Source organism: Clupea harengus, chromosome 10 (assembly GCF_900700415.2).
Source record: "Clupea harengus chromosome 10, Ch_v2.0.2, whole genome shotgun sequence".
Taxonomy (NCBI): domain Eukaryota; kingdom Metazoa; phylum Chordata; class Actinopteri; order Clupeiformes; family Clupeidae; genus Clupea; species Clupea harengus.
The window spans coordinates 11707884-11727633 of NC_045161.1; the positions used below are offsets into that span (position 1 = coordinate 11707884).

Consider the following 19750-nt stretch of genomic DNA (forward strand, 5'->3'; position numbering starts at 1 on the left):
AAGAGAGTGTGTGTGTGTAAGAGAGTGTGTGTGTAAGAGTGTGTGTGTAAGAGAGTGTGTGTAAGAGAGTGTTAATCAGTATGTTTGTGGGCCACAGAGTCTGTCTCGACATGTCAGTGAATAATCCTCTCTTATCTTTTAAACTAAGGGGAAAGGTCACATCTGCTTGAATGTGGGGGGTGGTGGTGGTAATAGTGGCAATGGTGATGTTTTACTTTTCTGTGCAGAGTTGGCACAAACTGCGAGGAAGACTGGGGGTTGAAACAGAAAGAAAAAGGCAGAGTCAAATAGGGTCACGGGGGGGGGGGGGGGGGTTAGAAAAGAAGGCACTGACCGTGGTTACATGGATTCGAATAACTGCCTTAGTCGGACTGAAATCGCATTATCCGTTTCATGTAAGCACCTTAGTCGGATCGCACATAGTCGGACTAACACCCCTGGATAACTCGATCCGATCCAGTTGATAGTTCGACTATTGCGGCATGTAACGGTGAATTGGATAAGGAACTGGACTTTGCGTCTTTGCGCATGCTCCCTCTCTCCCTGCCAGGTCGTGACCCGGAAGACGAAAGAGGGATAAGTTGTCTCAACTGTTCATACTAATGACACGGTTTTTTATGAATATCCTGCAGACTGTCTCACAAGCTTATTCTTGTTGATTATGAACAAACATAACAGAAGAGGTCCGAAGATATGAGCACCTTTACAACCCCTTAAACACGTATAAGGACGTTCCACATTTTATTTGCTTAAAACAACAGCAGTACTGTCAAATCAGCTGTCACTCGGCTATTACCTGACCAAGGTTCCATGGCAATGTTCCGAAAGCCCATTTTTCCGACAGCCCGCTGTTCCGAAATTGTGAGTACAGCAACGTGAACCACTATTGCCCACATGCACATCCCAATGAATCACACAATCATAAACATATAAATGCCTTTATTTCACAAGCATTAACTTGAATTCAGAATATTATTATACACACATGCATTTGCATCGCGATGATACAAAAATATTTGTATGATTGCCAACGCATGCATGCTTTGTCAGTGCTTGACAAGATCTGCGTAATGTCCTGCGACAATCTGCCGGTGATTTCCTTCGCATGAGTGGTAGCCTACCCCATATTCAAAACCAGAGTAGGCTAAGTTAACAAATATTGCCTAGGAAAAGTTATATGCGTGATAGCCCGGTGAGCGTCTCCGCTCTGCTGTGCAAACGAAATGCTTTGAGTGTTTTGTGCCACTTAAAATATTTCTAAATTTTGCCAGGGGGACTATTTTTCGGAATATTGAGATTTCGGAATATCGGGCTTTCGGAACACTGGGCCGTCTCCCCTGACCAATACCTGTCAAACTTGGTGATACTATTCACAACTAATTTGTCCTTCATTTTATCAAATATGATGACATTTGGTATTGTGCCCGCGAGGCACGCGTGAGTTTAGTTGTGTTCAGTTATCTGGCGCTGAAAAAAACCACGAATAAGTACTGTTAAATCAGAAAGCAAATCAGCTGTCACTCGGCTATTACCTGACCAATACCTATCAAACTCGGTGATACTATTCACAACTAATATGTCCTTCATTCTATCAAATATGATGAAATTTGGTATTGTGCCCGCGAGGCACGCGTGACTTTAGTTGTGTTCAGTTATTTGGCGCTGCCCTCTAAAGACAGAGACGTGACAGGTGGATCGAGATATTTTCCCGTAAATACCTTTACCTAAATACCTTTATAGACAACATCGATCATACACTCCCATTGCACTCAAACAACCACACTCAAACGAGGAGATATTGTATCAATTAGCCTATTATGTATTGTATTAATTGCACAGAGTTCCAGTGGCGCATGCAGCCGTACGCACTGTGCGTACCTTCTGCTACGCGAGAAGAAGAAAAATATATCATGAACGCATATATGTATCTGCATCGTCAACGCTGGGCATTAGTTGTCTTTACTCCGATTTTATAGTTTCCCCATTTAATTAATACATTTATTAAAATGGGGAAACTATAAAATCGGAGTACAGACAACTAATGCCCAGCGTTGACGATGCAGATACAGAGCTGGAAACAGCTAAATGAGTTACGCAGTGAACTTTATCAAGCCCTGGAAAGTTCGGCAAATTTCTAGCCAAACATTCATTGCGTCCTGAAGGTCTTGTATCTATCTACGAAAAGACTGACTGGACTTGCTCTCATGAATATTCACACAGATTTGGAAATCGACAGCGAAGAAGTACTAAAACAATTTGATGCAACTGGCAGAAGGGCACTGCGTTTAGGCTGTAACCCATTATTTGCGCGCGTGTGTGAATGTGCGTGCGTTTCTCTCGTCTTTTATCTTTCACCTTTGAATAATGTAACTTATAAACACATCGGCCTGGCAGAAACAAACAAACAAACAAACAAACCACCCAAGAGGCAACACGCATTTCTGGACCGATGAACAGACGCGATTCATGCTCAATCAACTGTTGTTGTTATTGGTAGTGGTGAAGAGGTCAAGCGGAAAGGGCTGTATCACCACTAGTTGTAATAAAAACAGCGCCACCTATCGTATCGGATATGACATGCTTTCGGCCAATGATTCGATTTATTCACTGCCATGTATATTGGGATAATAGCACCTACCCTCGAAAGAAAGCATAGTCCGACTAAGCAAAGATTCGAATTATACCATCATGTAAACACACTGACTGAGGAGAAAGGTTAACCATCATGTGGAAGCACTTGCAGATGACTGAGGTCTGCAGATGAGTGGACTGTTAAGCATGTCGAATGGGAATCAGTGGGTCTGCAAGGCTACTGCAAAAGTTGACTTTGAGTCTGCCAACATTGAAGGAGATCCATGGAGAAACTCCACTCTATAGATGCACTCCACAACATAAGGGAAAGGGATTTTAGCCATATGCAATGTCATCTACAAATATATGGAATCCCTGACGGGTGTTGTAGAAAAATCCTTCCATCCTACGTAATAGCCGTCATACACTCTCACTGAACCTCTCACCTATTGAGCAATTTCGCCGGCACTGTTTCACTGGCTCGAGTGCACTCAGTAGCTCTTTGTCAGATTGCACATAGAGACTAAGAGAGCGAGAGAGCTAGCATCAACTATAATCTCCGCTGTGTGTACTTCTATGGGTGCGGCACTTTTGGAGCATTAGTCTTATCAGTGGCCAAAGCCTTGACTCGGTGCCGGGATGGGCTTGCTTCAGTGCGGTTGTGTCAAAACCACAGTATGCGTCTGTGCACATGAGTGCTCAGGGAAGCAGACGCTAACCACACCACAAGCAGGAGAGACACCTCCACTTTCTACATTAAACCTCATGCGGTTGAGTTTGCTTTTTAATTCGTACGGTGTGAAACTCATGCATGATTTGACTCATCACACCGTCTTGTCTGTCTGTCTGTCTGTCTGTCTGTCTGTCTGTCTGTCTGTCTGTCTGTCTGTCTGTCTGTCTGTCTGTCTGTCTGTCTGTCTGTCTGTCTGTCTGTGTCTAGGCTATGAATGTGTAAGTGTGGAGGCCACAGCTGAGACACACATGCTCCCATTGAAGGAGGGGGGGGGGGGGGGGGGAAGAGCCTCAGCCTTTCATCTACTCCTCCTGTGCCACTTTTTCCCCGCCTCAGAACTGAGGCCCAATGCAGACGGAGTCTAGTTTGCCTGAACCCGGAGAACCCCGTCTCCGGATAGCCCTATCGTGCAGACGAACGCACTGTATCCGCACACTGTATCCGCACTCCCTCGAATCGGGGGTCCAAAGTGAGTAAACTCGAAATCCGATCGCGGTTGGTGTTCGTCTGCACGCTATCCGCATACCTAATCGGATTGCCCCACGTGATCGCATCATTAGACCAGCCAAAACAACGGACTCAACCAGCATTATTTAATAACTGAATGGGTTGCCATGGCGCAGTGAGTTTGGCAGCCAGTTATAACAGCTCTCCAGTTTAAAAAAAAAAAAAATTCTTCCTATTACCTTGCTCCTTTTCCACGTGAATTTCCCTAACGGGATTAATACAAATGTATCTATCTATCTGTTGTTAGGAAAGGGATGACATTAACAAGCCACACTTTAATCTATCACTGTTTAATCTATTTGCATCAGACCATTTTTCAAAACCAGTTTTTAAAAGCGTCAGCAATAGCCTATATGAGCAAATCTGACGTGAAAAGATTTTTTATTATAGACGGAAGTTTCAAAACAGATGAATGTTACGTTAGCTTTAGTCCTGTCAGACAACGATAACTACTAGCTAGCGTTAACGTTACTTCAGAGGTAGCCTACAGTACGTGAAGGACAAAGCCCTCAACAATAGCCTACATTTGTTGTTAGTAATAAAACCATGAAATTGGAAGCAATTGTAAACCATGAAACATCCAGGATCCACAGCACTTGCATTGTGGTCTCTCGTGCTCAAGCTCAGCATCTCCATAAAGCACAGGCATTTAAACAACTCAGACATGTCATGTTGCACATTGCTTTGTTGCACTGTTCTAAACTCTTTATTATCAATAACAAATATAATTATTTTTCGCTTAACCTAGTCTGCTCTTACAACTGATTTTATAAACCACCATAATGTGTTATTGTACAGATTAAATGTAGGCTATGCGGCTAAGCTAAACGTTGCTAGTTGGAGCTCAACTACTGTCATATGTTACTTTGATAGCATGCTCCTGTCTTCTTCTCCGTTTTCTTCAGTTGTCTGTAGCACCAAAGCGCCACCAACAGGCGTGGGGATGTACTACAGCTGAGTCAATCGGATTCGCTGGGTTCATGTGCACGAGATTTAAAAAGTTGATATGTGTGAAAAATGAACCCGGGTTCAGGCAAACTAGGCTTCGTCTGCATGGGGTCTGAGTACCACTTAATGCATTTATAGCTTCAGCGTGTTCCAAGAGAGGATTGTGTAGACCACACACACAAACACACACTCTTAGCTCACCACAAATGTTAGAATTAAGAACATTTCAAATAAAAAAGCAAAAACAATGGTGCACATATGTGCATATATGAAAACAGCAGTTTAGAATGGCTTGAACAGTGGTGTGGCAACCTAAAACCATAAGAAAACAATTCAGTATGTATGGCTGCCACAGTGCTCTGTCAAGTGCTTTACATCAAATCTCGGAATGAATAACTACTTCCACAGAGAAAAATATTCATGGAATGTGATTCATCCCCTTCAGTTTCAGGCAATATGACGACACTCAGCAACTTTAACAGGACCATTCTTCATTCAAGAATTCTGTAACTCCATTACCAGTCATCCCACAGGACTTAAGCATGGTTATAATTTCTTCTTCTTCACAACGCACACCCATTTTTCTGTTTGGGATGGTTACGCTCAGCAGTCTCCCTTTCACTTAGCATTCCTTAGCCGCAGGCATAAGGACATAAACGCATTATGTCTGAGACAACGGATACACATATGTTACCAATGAGGAACAACACACTGTGGCCGAAAACGTTACTCGTTCATCTGACATCATGCCTTCCTCTTCGCACCCAAAGCCAAAAGGTGTTGCTTTGTTAAGCAGAGGCGACATATTTCGCTGATACCACTATTCGCAAAGACCGCCAGCCAAAGCCTAATCAGTTTCGAGGGGGGTTACTTAAGGTAAACGAAGTAGGTGAAGCGAATAACTGCGAAACAATGACACAACGTTGATTGTCATAGTAACATCAATTAATCGAAATTTTAATCTTGACACTGGCATATTTGAAATAATCACAGTTTCGTTTAGGGTGTCTTACACCTCTGGGAGCTTTCGGGTCCAACAACAGGACAGAGTGCTATGCTTGCTATGTAAACAATGGGTCGCCTAAGAAAGCCCGACTCGTTACCACGAACCAAATCGTTTGTTAATCTGTTCGCTTAAGAATGCACTTCTACCAATTCAATATAGGTGGTAACGTTCTATGTACAATGATTATGATAAATATTACTACAGACAGATGTTTCCTTGGTCTAATTTCCCGATCGACAATGAAGTGTCATCATCAGTATTGCCTGCAAGAGCAGAGCAAAACAAAACATCTGCTGACTCGTAGCGTTAGGGTAACTAGCCAAATAGCTGACATGAATTAACTAAAATACACACCACATACGTATAGTTGATGAAAGACAACCAAGACGGGAATGGTCACAGTAACACGAAGGTTCGAATCGTGTTTTGTTGTTCGTGTCAGTTCCTTCGATTGCTAACATACCAACCATTACCTCGACCAACCTCAAGGCTAACGTTTCCAGCCATGAAGTTAGTGACCACATATTGGCGGTGGAAACAACTAAAAAGTAAACGACAATTTGAGTGTTGTTACTTTAAACAAAAAGCCGAGATGTTATGGAATGTTATTGTATTTATTTGGGAGAATTGTATCGACAGCTTGTTTCACCGTGTAACGTTAGGCAGTTGTAGCGCTATTAGCGATAGCAAGCTAGCTTTGTGACTGGTGCCCTGGCTGACATCTTGCCGGTTTAGCTTAACCCACTCCAAATCAACTACGTTAGCTAGGTAGCCAGCCATTTAGCTTCACGGGTTCAAATACCAAGGGAGATTTTTCTTTTCTTTAGCCATATCGTTAACGTTAGGTGTCCAACCAGCCGAGTAGACGCTTATGGTCCCAATGACTTACAGAATGTGACCATAACAACATACAATCCATGCTCTGAAAATATTCGCCAATAATATTGACGTTCCCCAAAACAGGACAATATAACGTAGAGAACAAGTAATCTCCAGCTATATCGCTAACTAACTAGCTACGCCTGGGATTCCAACCATGGGCACCTTTTGTTCAAATGTAGTTGGCTACACCGAGCTACACTGCCGACAAAAAGCCAGTATAACAGGTTAGCTGGTTGTTGTGTTTAAGCCTTGTAATCGATAGTGTCAAGACTGAATGCGCTTTCATTCATAAAACTAACGTTAGTTTAAATTAGCCTGGGTACAATGTTTATGGCCAAGCTAGATTGTCAACAATCCAGTGGCTCACAAGTTGTCAGCTGGCTATTAGAGATTGACTGGCGAACGAGTAACAGCCTGTTTTCCTAGCTGATGTTTCATGTTTATCTTTGAACCACGCTAATACCTTAACATAGATCTACGTTTTGTTTAATCAGGCCGTCCGTGCTTATAACCAATTTCCTTTAATCTGGTGTAAATGTATCAAGCTAAATAACTCAGTGATGCCTCTAAACTTTACCAACTCTATCCTACATAGCCACTTAACTATCTACATTAACCACCAAGTCACAACCAAATACAAACGGTCAGCGGAGTAATGTTAAATATGCTCACTACAATGGTAGCTACTAGGGCAATTTAAGTTAACTTAACTAGCTCTTACGGTTAATATGGCTGGCGAGCTACTCAAACACGTGTATAACGTCTATTAGTAACCCTAAGACAATGTTTTCCTATGCAGCTAATACGCAGAGATATGATATCATGTGCAATACTCTTCAGCAGATAATAAGTTTCCCCACGGTATCATGTTGTAACGTTGTACAGACTAGACAGCTTAGTTGGCCATGACTGCATCTCTCATTCGATGTGAAATAGAGCAGTAACCTAGCTAGGATAGGTGGTAAGCTAGCTTGTCAACCAGCTAGCCCCCGTGCCATTTCCCGTGGAATTGTCGGTTCTTTCTTTGTGATTTAATGACATTTGGAAATCGACAAACTGTATACTTACATATATTGGTAATGGCCAAGGATAACCCGCTGCTTCGGCTCCAACCGGCGATTTTAGCTTCAGTTCTAGCTTCTCTCCCATTCTACCGTACTTTCTCCGGCGATTTCTAACGTTAGCTATGCTAGATGTCCGAACTGAACTAGCAATATAATTTGAACATGATGACTGAGATATCAATGAAAAATGTATAACCAGGTTGGTACTGATTTCAAAATGCTACCTAAGTGACTAGGTATACACGAAGTCCGAGTTCCACTGTGAATTATAGAATTTTCAATAAAAAATGCTCATGCCGAGCGGCTGCTTTCCCTCGGCACAGCCGCCATCTTGACCGGCGTGAAAAAAAAACTCTTGCTTGTTTGGACACTACCAAAAGACCGAAAACGACAGGGAGAAACTCTCTATGCTTAGCGCAAACACTGGGGACATCAGCTGTAAACATGAATGTGCGATCGGGTTGTTTCATTTTTTAATACCTTCATTCAGTGAGGGGGAGGCAGTTTCTTCCACTAGAAAGTTTTGAAATAAAGTTCCCGGTGGCTGTAACGTTAAATGGGCGGGAGGTACCACTTCAAGATGGTCTGGTAGAACTAGACATGTGCGCTAGAAACAATAGCAGTTAAGAGATGTTCACAAGTATTTGCGTTGATATTGTGGTTTCATGACAAGTCTGTGTCATCTTTGGGACACCGTAACTTAACCGCATAATAGCCTACCGGAGCATATATATATGCATTATTGATGCAGAACACACTAAAACAACCATTTCATGCACAAATTATTAAGTAATTGAGAGAGAATTTCCCCCCACTATTTTTTTATATTAGCCTTCTCCAACAGGACTTGTTCAAACATCTCTCATCTTTATTACAAAGCCTATACTTTTGAGCAAGATACACAACTGTCCACTACAGTGGACACAGGCCATCGGTGGTATAAAATGCTCTTCAATAGTTAATATTACTTTTCAACCAACCAAAATCTATAACAATATGAATATACAAAATATAATTACAACCAACAACATCAAAAACTGGCCCCTCACCCCCTGTTCCCCATGAGAAAATGCCATGAATGTGCCTTCTAAGGTGCCCCCACAGTAAAGAATAGACCCTTATAGGTGTAAACTCATGGTAAACCTCTCCTCCTTTTCAATGCCATGGCATATTATTCTTAAATATTGATAACTAGCAGTTATAGGACCAATTGCGGGTTTGTAGGGGGACATAAGGTAACATTTAAACCTGCCCCCACAAGCATATACAAGTTCACACATGTACATGCATACACATATTCACACACACTTTTCCCCCTCTCTCCATTTTGCTCTATCTCTGTCACACACACATTCAAAGACACACAAGCTCTGTGTGTTCACATGGGATCACAACACCCTGCTTACCCGCGAACACACATACAAAAACCAAGGCTACTTCATCAATTAGACACATGGGGGGATCCTATAACATTTTATAATAGGATAATAAGATATGACCATTGATGCATAACGTCCACTACAGTGGACAGTTTATATTTTCACTCATAGATAAAAAATATTGATTAAACTTTCAGCAAAGTATTCCCTACACTATAGTTAATCAGCAAATATTTTGGCATTTGCATGTACCTTTTAGAATAAAAGGATTTAACAAATAATCCAGAGTTGACAGACTCAACACACTACCATATGCCATTTTGGATTACAAAGGGTAACAAATATCAATGAAGATAATGATCATACAACAATAAAGAGAAGGTTTAGGAGATGGTCCTCTGCTAGTTTAAAGTAATTATTTTAAATAATGTGGTTAAAACGGTGTTTGAATATCTGTCCACTGTTGTGACCACTGGGCATGAAAGGAATAAGAAATATGGTGGGGCAGGCTTCATCCTGAAGTCCACAAACATCTCCACTGTTTTTAGAGCGTTGAGCTGTTTTGGTGGCACCAGATGGTCAATTTCCCACCCATAGGCAGATTCATCCCCACCAGAGATGAGCCTGATGAGGGTGTCATCTGCAAACTTCTGGAGCTTGACAGACTGATAATGACTGGAGGCTCAGCTGTTCCTATACAGGGTGAAGAGTAAAGAGGAGAGAACACAGCCTTATGGGGAACCAATGCTGATGGTTAAGTGGAGAGGTGGGCTTTCCCAACTTCACGTGCTGCCTCCTGTCAGACAGGTGCTGGAGAATGTAGTAGAGGGCCACGTTTATCACATCGTCAACAGATCTATTTACTCTGTAGGCACACTGTCGGGTGTCCAGGAGTGGATTTGTGATGGCTTCAAGGTGGGATAGCACCAGGCGCTCAAATCACTTCATTACCACAGAGGTCAGTACAACGGGTCTGTAGTCATTAAGTCCTGTGCAGTGTGCACCTATAGGCTTTGTGGGGACAGGAATTATAGTGGAGGATTTGAAGCAGGCAGGAACGTGGCATGTCTCCAGTGAGGTGTTAAAGATGTCTGTGAACCCCAGAGAGAGCTGCTTCAGGGTGGAAGGAGAGACAGAGTCTGGTCCAGCTGCTTTGCTCTGTCTCTTGAATAGACTGTTAACATCCCATTCTGATATGGTGAGAGTCTTGTTGGGGTAAGGGAGGAGGGAGTCTCTGAAGTGAGCCCCTGCTGAAGTGGGAAAGTTGGAGCTGGAGTTCATGTTGACTGCTGAGGTTGTGGGGGATGGTGTCAGGACTGTCTTTCAACAGTATTTCTGTCGTAATTTCCGTCTTTTAAACTAACAGCAGAAAGCATTCAGCTCGTTGGCTAGATGCAAGTCGCTGATGGAGTGGTGGGATTTAGGTTTATGTTTTGTGATCTTGGTTTGTGCCTCTCAAAAGTTGGTCAGCGGTGGAATGTAAACACTGACCAGTATGAAGATTGCAAACTCATGTGGCGAGTAGAAGGGTTTGCAGTTGATGAAAAAAGATTCCAGATGTGGTTAAAAGTTACCAAATGACCTCCAAGAATGACCAAACTTGGATTGTCCATCCCGCAGTCACAAGATTATATATTATATATTATATCTATCACTTAAGTGCAGAGAGAATTAGCAAATCTGGTGTTTATACACAGTCCTGGCTTTGTGAATGGGAAACAAACACATTGGCTTGGACCAAGCAATAAACTATTCCAGCTAATCAACAATGTTACTCCAGAAGCACTGAAGGGAGGGTTGCATCTTTCGGCAGGATTGAGGACTTCACCTATAACCAATTCTATGTGATGCCTGACACTCATCAACTTACACATGGCATATGACAGTAATGTCATTTTTCAAGCTCTGTCTCCAACATCTGGCATCTTCTGAAGAGTACTGGTGGAGGATGTGATGTATCCTAAGAATGGAAATCAATAAGTGACATGAATTAATGAGTGAAATGAAAAGCCATAGACACATGAAGGCCAGAGAAAGAAATGGTACATACATTTGTCTCTTGTATGAAGTTTGCATTATGATATCTCTATCCCTCTTGTAGTAGACCAAAAACAACCACTGCATGAAGACCTAGATTTACCCCTATAATATTGCAGCAGGAAATGTGATAATTTTTTTGTACAAGAGAAAGGTTGGACTGTTTGTAGGTATGACATTTCTGAAATAGGTCATCTCTGTTGTAGGAGAACACCTTGAAGTTTGCATGATTCTTTCCTCTGTTTTCCTGTCTCTTGACCTTCATTTCTATTCAGTCTATCTCTGATTCCTCCAGTTAGGGTGATTTTCCTTGCTGCCATCGCTTGTCTGTTTGGGACCTTGCAACCCCCCCCACCCCCCCAGACACACCTACCGTATTTTATTAAGTTGTGTGTTCTGTTCATCTATATTGAGGAAACAGGGACGCAAAGCCAAGAAACTACCACTACACTGATGGTGATCTCCAAATCTTTGCTCCTTTGTCTCTTTCCAGGGTAGCGCCTAACTTTCAACCATGCCTTACGTTACTCTGTCGGCGTGAGTAAGGTTAGGCTAATCCTATGGCTGAAATAGTCTGACACGTGAATTTGCATTGGAGTGATTTAAGATTGCTTGCTGAGAAAAAAAATGGAAAGAAAGGTGAAGGATGAGGAGGGAGCTATTTTTTTTTACAAGGATTTGGAAGGAATGATGAGGAGAATGAGGTCTTAGAGCAGGGGTTTTCAACCGGGGGTCCGTGGCACCCTGGTGGTCCGCGACAGCATTGCAGGGGGTCCGCGACATGAGCCTATGTTGATCAGTTCACCATTGAATTTTTTTATTTTTATAAATTCGCTTGGATATTTCAACACATTTCAAGATTACTCTTGAATAGCGTGAAAAATATCGAAGGAATTACACTGAGAAGTGCTACAGGCAGAATATGTGCGTGCGGGGAGGGGGCGTGGCGACGATGGTTAGTGATCTACCCTGATAACTGCACATATTTAAGTGTTATAGGCAGAATATCTGTGCAGGGGGAGGGGCGTGGCGGCGGCTAGCGATGTACCCTGATAATTTCACATATTTAAGTGTTATAGGCAGAATATCTGTGCAGGGGGAGGGGGCGTGGTGGCGGCGGTTACAAACACACACGCGTGTGCAGGCACATCAGTGGGCCGCAAATTACTTTCTAGTCAGAATGGTGGTCCCTGGGACAAAACCAGTTGAAAACCCCTGTCTTAGAGCATGAGCATCAAGGAAGTGAAGACAACTGGAGTACCACTAGGAACAACAAGGATTCCTCCAGTGACATCAAACATAAGAACACTTATGAGGCAAAGTTGACATGCAGATTGAACTTAGAAAAACCGATAGATACTAGGTAATTATACAGATGTCCCTAATTGAACCCATGAACACCAGCATGCTTTTGAGCAAGCATGTTTCCTGCAGATGTTAGTTATGTAAGATTACCTCAGAAACACACCTAGTACTCCACTCAGTGTTTAAATTATAGTATGGCCATTTCCAAAGCACTCTGTGCTAAATTATCTCTTCAATGGGACCTGCCCTCAATTCCCTCAGAAAATAGGTTACTAGGGCAGTTATTTTTTAAGGATGGGCACAAGCAGTTGGCCCAGGCCGCTGGATGCAACAAAACCATCATGGTCTCCACTGCCTTATGAGTTCTACTTGCTTGGTTGTCTTCAGTTCTTCAAGCTTACTGGCTCAACCACAGACACTGGAAGCTAAAAGAACAAAACCATGCTCCAAAGTTTTAACCTCACTTCCAGTTCACGATCAGAACTATGAAGATGTCCTCACACACGACTTCCAAACCAGCACACAACACAAGGTGTAAAGGCAGCTCTCCGACTGAAGTTTATTTTGCTCCAAAACCTGTGAGGATGGTGATGGCAATAATGTTGGAGTACAGTAGTCTTGAGGGTAATATATTTATATTCTATATTATATTTTTATGCTTACACATGTATGACCACGACCTGACCTCTGTTTGACCCGGGAACCAAGAACTGTTGAATGTAGCGTCTACTATAGTGTCTAACAAAGTTGCTTAAAAATATAGCACTAACATAGTAAGATGATGACAAAAGAGTAAAATTGAGGTGATTGTTAAGGTGTGCAAATTTGTTTCAGCCTAGTAGGCCTGTATATAAGAAGATCTGTTTTTGCCATATGCTCATTAAAGAATATACACTGCATGCACAAATTGTACATCAATTTTTTATTTTTTATTTGTAATAATGTGCACACACACATACAGTACAAACTCTTGAGCCTTAAGTTCAAATATTATATGCACAAACATGTCATACTGTGAAAGTGAAAGAAAGCAGTTACATGAAAGGAGGGAGTATTTGTCAGAAAGTATGATGGAGGGGGGAGAAGACATCCATCCCCTTGAGGCCGTGAGAGTATGATGCTGACATCCAAAAATGGGCATCAGTTTAAAAAAAGGAATGATTGAAGAGAGTAAACGTTCTAGAAGGGGATGTCTTTGAAATATGCTGGGTTACAAAGGATATGATTGGGAGCTGTACTTGGGATTCACCAGGCCATCTTTGGTTGTGTGGATCTCCCTTGTACTGAGCTCTTTACATTAGATATAATATAAATGTTTGGACTAACTTTTCCATTTTCCCAGCACAGTCCTGTAGGTCAACTGGTAGATAGCAGGTATGAAAAAACACCAATGGATTCAGTACCCAGGGAGCAAACATATGCCTGCTGATGAAAATATCTGTACTGTGGCTTTGGACAAAGGCATCTGAGTAGCTAGCCTATGTCTGTTTAACTAGTAGACTGGTCTACGTAGCTTAGGGCTAAATTAAATAAAAATTTAGAAGCCTCTATTAACCTCCGTCAACAAATTAGACAAACAAAATGAAAAAGTAACTGAACTGCAGGATTTTGCCAGCTGTAATGAAATATCCATCCATATAAACATTTGCTTTGATATTTGAGGCCATACTGGCGTGTACTTGGTTGACATTAAATAATTATTCCCCGTTTATGTGATATTCCTGGCTGTTTGTCATAATCATTTGCTGTCTCGTTTTGGCTTGTTATGTCATTCACAGCCTGTGAGGATTCGGTTCTTATACTTCTCAGGTCAGATTACAGATAGGCCTGTCGATCATGTGATCATCTCAGCTGTTTAACATTCTTTTGTAACTGGCCTAAGAGATAATTCAAAAACTGTCTTTGGATATACAAAGGAGGAGCCAGGACAAGTGCAGCCTTTCCTTATCCAGGCCTCAGGATTCCTGAGGTGGAGGCTATGCAGACACGATCTGCAGAGTTCCACTCTACAGTGGCATTTCACCCTGGGCAGAGGTAAGCTATTTCAGAATTAGTCTCCCTCACTCTCGTGTAGTTGACACGCATCAGTGAACTTGTTACCTGTTAACAGTTGGAAGGACCATTTGAACATTTTAATGCATAACATTCATCCTGTAAGATTTGTTAAAAAACTCTTTTTGAATATATACAGAAGAACTCAGGACAAATGCAGCCTTCTCTCATTCAGGCGCACAGGTTTCCGTAGGCAAAGGCTGAGTTTCACTCTACGGAGTGGCATTTCACCCGGTCAGAGGGAGGCTATTTCAGCGCCTCGGGCCAGTCCTTCGCAGAGAGATGGCTGCTTGATGCAGAGATAAGACATGTCAATGCTCTGCATTTTTATCAGTGAGCCCAACCATGTATGGCTTTTTGTGCTTGATGATTGTGCTTCATTTCTACAGGGGGAGCCATACTATGGCGCTTTTTCCAGTACAGTCAATGCCACTGAGGTGAAGATGTGTGAGAATTTGCTTGCCTTCATGTTGAGGTCTCCTTGTGTTTCATCCTTAGTCAGGTGGTTAGATTTGATACTTAGTTGTGAATAAATAACCTCTGTATTACTATCTAAATAGATACAAACATTTGGCATAACAGACAAAGTAAATAATCATGATGAATAATAAAATGAAATGTAGGGCTGTGTCAATGTGGGTACAAATCATTGCAACAACCCAAATGGTTATTCATTGTCTCTCTTTACAATTACATACAGTAGAATTAAAGAGGACCTTATAATGATAAATTATATGAAAAATAATGGTTTTGGAACATTCAAGGACATAAATGATCGCTGTTTACCTTGTGGGCAGTATCATGCTAACATTAGATAGCTGGCTTAGACACCTCGCAAATCCCCTCAGACGTATGCAACTGAGTGACCATGCAGTAACGCAGTCGTAGAAGCATATTTCAACCTTAAAGGTATCTCAGGTAAAGTGTTCCACCTATTAGCAGCTGTTTTTTGTAGCCTATATTTCAGAATATACCATATGGAAGTTATGCCAGGGTAACATTATAACCAAATAATATTCACCTGAAAGTACATGGCCGTACAGGTCAGGTTTCCTAGATACTGTGGCGTGTTATTCACCCCCTAACTGTACATAATGAGACAGTTACATAGTAACAAACACACAATGCATAACGCTCAGCAATAACCACAAATTAAAGATATATGTGATGGGTTAGAGATAAGGTACATGGTTGCACAATAGGAGGATCAAAACCCCACAGATGATGTCTGAGCAAAATCACTGCTGAGGTTAGGGCGCCTAGGCTGAGGCCTATCCAGTTGCACTTTCAGCCATTGAATTGTAGCCTACAGTTCAGCGAAAGGCAGATCCGGCTCAATAAATGTGATTTCAACAGGATTGGACCCTCTGACTTTGGCTGCCATTTAGCGCTGAAGCATAAAAAACCTCGCCTATGGTGGAGTCCAAATACTGCTCATCTATGCCAGGAGACAACAGGCAATTTCACAGTATTACCACCGTCCATCTGTCTGTTGAGCTGTGACGTTCTCTGTCCATCAGGTGATGATTATTTATAGCTGATGAATGAAGAAAGGCTGAATGACTAATTTTGCATCTGAAACAGGACGTACTTTCATTAGGACAGTAGGTCCACACTAGTCTGTTGGGTACACAAGACACTTTCTGCAGCAAGCTATACTAGAGCTGGGCCCAACATGTTGTGTTTTTTGTCGCACTTTGAATACAAGCAACGTGACGAATACGCTAAATGTAACCTGCAGTAAATGTGCCAGAACAAATCACAGTAGACGCTGTCTAAAGTGACTGAGCACTCTGGCGTGTTCGTCCGCGCGCGTAATGCATAAGATGGTCAAAGGAGGGGCAGTGTGCACCGTGAGCGAGCTCGAGTGGGCACCGTGCCAAACTGAACTCACTGACACTCCGTGAGCGGCCCGGATTGAGGCCAGCGCGCTCTACCGAGCCACAGCCAAGAGCTGTGCGACTTGCCAACTTCAGCCTAGCATGGCTTTTTGAGAACTGCCACAACTCTGCCCTATCTATATAATCTGTTAGTCACCCCTAAACAATTTTCACCATCACATCCTCCCAATTTCTTCATCTATTACATACGTACACTAATGGTTAGCCTTCCATCCTCGAGTTTAAGGAATAATTGTAATATGTATATGGAAGCCCTTTCCAATCACATGGAAACTGGATGCAATAGATCTCTTACCTTAATTTAATAAGTCACAACTACGTTGTCACACTCTCGATATTTCACATAGGAGACAATTAGGCTACACTGCGTCTGTATGGTTACATCCGCTTGATGACACTGCAGTTATATCCTTCTCTGTTACCGTGGTGGGGTGGGCTTCCAGAAACACCTCGCACATTTCAGACATCACATCACATTCAGTATTTACAATAGCCTTGGGGCTGTTTAAACGCCAGTATCCGCTGCCCCCTTGTGGACATCTCGGTTCAGGATTATTACAAAGGCTTGCATGAAAGTGTGCCCGTATGCAATCAACCTATTCCACCATGTAGTAATATGGGAAGATCACAAAAGGTTTGAGCACTCACAAATAAACTAATAATCAGGTTTCAAAGAAACAAAAAGACTTGATTTTCTAGGGTTTTTATTCAAATGTCAAGAGAAATTTCAGTCCCAGTCCCTTATTGTTTTCAGAAAGCGTGCTTTGGTGCTTCCCTCTCGAGTCGTGGGACCCTCTAATGCTGAATTGGCAACAGCAGGTCCTGTACAATCTGCATCTGCAGCTCATCTGGCACATTCAACCCATGTGGTGTTGTGTACTTGCAACTCAAAGTCAAAAACAAAACAACACAGGTATCTCCAAATCCAAACAAAACCCTGGTAATCATCACCCTCATGACCAGAGATCATTGTGAACACTGCCATTGCTAGGAGGAATTCAAACCATGGGAGAGATTTCAGGGCAGGGAGAAGACTCTTGCACTCTTGCAAGAGAAACACATATGGTGTTTCAATCACACAGGTCAGATATGCCGTAAACATGTCTCTCTCTCACACACACACACACACACACACACACACACACAAACACACGCGCACACACACACACGGTCTTCCCTGTGTGTTAATAGTGTAAATCTACAGTTGTCTGACTGCCTGGACAGCAGCAGGTAGAAGCACCATGATGTTTAGCTGAACGTTTCAGCTTTGTGTGTTCATTGAAGGTTGAGGAGTGGCTTAGTTCCTGTGCATGTTTTAAATACATGTGAAATCCCTCCTCATGGTAATATAATAGGGGGTGGGGGGGGTGTAGGTCTTTGTTTGGATTTGAATGCCTTAGAACAGCAGTTTAAAAACTGAATTGCAAATACTGGTCTGACTGTACTTAAAACACATTCACTAAGAAAGCATGCACTTCCGCTGGGACAAGGCCAAAAAAAAAAAAACGAAACAAAAAAGACACTCTCCCTCAGAACACAACCCAGGTCAGAGTAACAGCAAGAGGCGGAACGCAAGAAAGTGCTGAGTTTTAATATCAACATAAAGAGATCAATATCAGAAATACAATGGGTCCTTCTGCCGGACTAAACCAGGGCAGTGACAGTCTGAAAGGGGTTGGTGGGGAGATCCTCCCTGGCTGTTGGGAGAATGAAGACTCCAGGCTCTGTATCCTTGAGGGATCAAGAAAAACATACAATCCACTCTTCATGGAAGAAGCTTCAAGCTCTTTTTTTCCTAATCTTCTTTTAAAATAACAGTCTCTTCCAGGTTTGGGGCATGGAAGTGTGAGTGAGTGAGTGTGTCTGTGTGGATTTGACATTCAGCCAGTCAGTAGGTGTGTAAACGTCCATTAGTGAAGCTCAATGCGTGGGGACTCATTTCATTAAAGGAAGCCTTGACCAACAGAAGGCCCGGAATGGATGGCAGATGATCAGAGAGAAATGCTAAAAACAAACTTGGATCTCACATACCGGAAACACTATTTTGTAGTTCTGAGATTTTTAATGTTTTAAAGCCTAACCCACCCAAATGTAATGCAAACACAGAGCTGGGACTTGTGGTAGGTTGGCTCTGAATGAAATGTGTGGAGGGTGAAAGGTGGTGTGTAATCTGAGCACAGCTTCGAGTCAGTAGTGGCGGTCTATACTGCGAGAGATGACTTAGTGGCACCATTGCTGCTATCAGTCCCAATACACTGATAGCTTCACTTTACAATCTCATTGACATACAGGAACACTGCTATGGCCTGAACCCAGTTGCAGCCGACAAAGCTCAACCAGCCTGCTCTATGCGTGTGTGCAACAGTGAACGATCTGAACAGCCCTCTGTTTTAACTGGCTGAACGTATACTGCTTGTATAGTTAAGGGAGAGGGGAGACTTGTCATGAATGGCTACAGCTGGGACAATTTGATAGCCAAAGGCAGCTTTTGCATAAAATACTGATAGTCAAGAGGGAGAGGACCGAAAGGAAAGCAGATTCCCCAGAGCAGAGGCTCTGCGGCGCCCATACTGCGGAGTGTAAATAAATCAAGATCCCCATGGAAGTCCGCAAAAAAAAAAAAAAAACTAAACAAAAATTACAGAATAAATAAAAAAATTAATAAAATATCATAGGAGCTTTCCATTTCCAAACAAAGGGAAAAATAATAATCCATTTCATTTTTATCTTGTACTTTTTTTATAAACTATTAGCACTTCGGGAAGCAATTCTGCCCAACCCGAGCTCAGTGTCAGCAGCCAGGGCAAAAGGGGAGGGGGAGTGGGAGCTGATGCAGGGGGTCCTCGGAGAGAGGTGGATTTTCCACAGGCACTCTCTACAGACACTCTGTGTGCTAGGAGGGATGGGCAGTGGGTTGAGGAGGGACTTGAGGCTTTCTCCCAAAGAAGTTGGATCAACAGAGGAAAATTAAGTGAGATGGAGATGTAGATGGAGAAAAAAAGTGAGAGAAAAAGAGAGAAAAAGAGAAAGAGAGAAAGAGATTGGGGGCACTGAGGGACCCTGCCTGGGGAGATCAGGTGAGGGTCGGGGGGGACACTGTCGGAGTGGTGGGCCCATCCCTCCGTGGCGTGGCACATTAGAGCTTGTTTGTGGCGTGAGCCTGAGACGCCAGCCAGTCCTGGGGCCGCCTGCACCCCCGGCCTGGTTTCCAGACGGGGCAGGCGGCACGCGGAGAAGCTAGTGCCAGCTTTGCAGCTGCTGCTGGTCGTACTCCGCTATCAGTCTCTTGATGTGAGCCAGCTTGTTGTGCAGGTACTCACAGCGGTTCTTCTCCTGGCTGTAGTGCGGGTTAGTCTGGGAGAGAC

At 42.7% G+C, this 19750-nt stretch overlaps 2 protein-coding genes across 9 annotated transcripts in view; both read right to left on the reverse strand.

The window, feature by feature from the left end:
- dot1l (DOT1-like histone H3K79 methyltransferase) overlaps nucleotides 1-8230 on the reverse strand; it is a 30710-nt gene extending 22480 nt beyond the window's left edge. For 3 of the 8 annotated variants that reach the window (XM_031575380.2, XM_031575381.2, XM_031575375.2), the window contains exon 1: nucleotides 7716-8229. In XM_031575380.2, the coding sequence (XP_031431240.1) occupies nucleotides 7716-7796 (81 nt within the window). In that variant the 5' untranslated portion in view covers nucleotides 7797-8229. Of the gene's footprint in view, nucleotides 1-7715 lie in introns of all 8 variants that reach the window. The other 5 variants (XM_031575379.2, XM_031575378.2, XM_031575377.2 and 2 more) reach the window with 3 other exon arrangements.
- Nucleotides 8231-17072: 8842 nt separating this feature from the next.
- ell (elongation factor RNA polymerase II) overlaps nucleotides 17073-19750 on the reverse strand; it is a 31366-nt gene continuing 28688 nt past the window's right edge. The window contains exon 12 of the mRNA XM_012839595.3: nucleotides 17073-19739. Within this exon, the coding sequence (XP_012695049.1) occupies nucleotides 19623-19739 (117 nt within the window). The 3' untranslated portion in view covers nucleotides 17073-19622. The remainder of the gene's footprint in view (nucleotides 19740-19750) is intronic.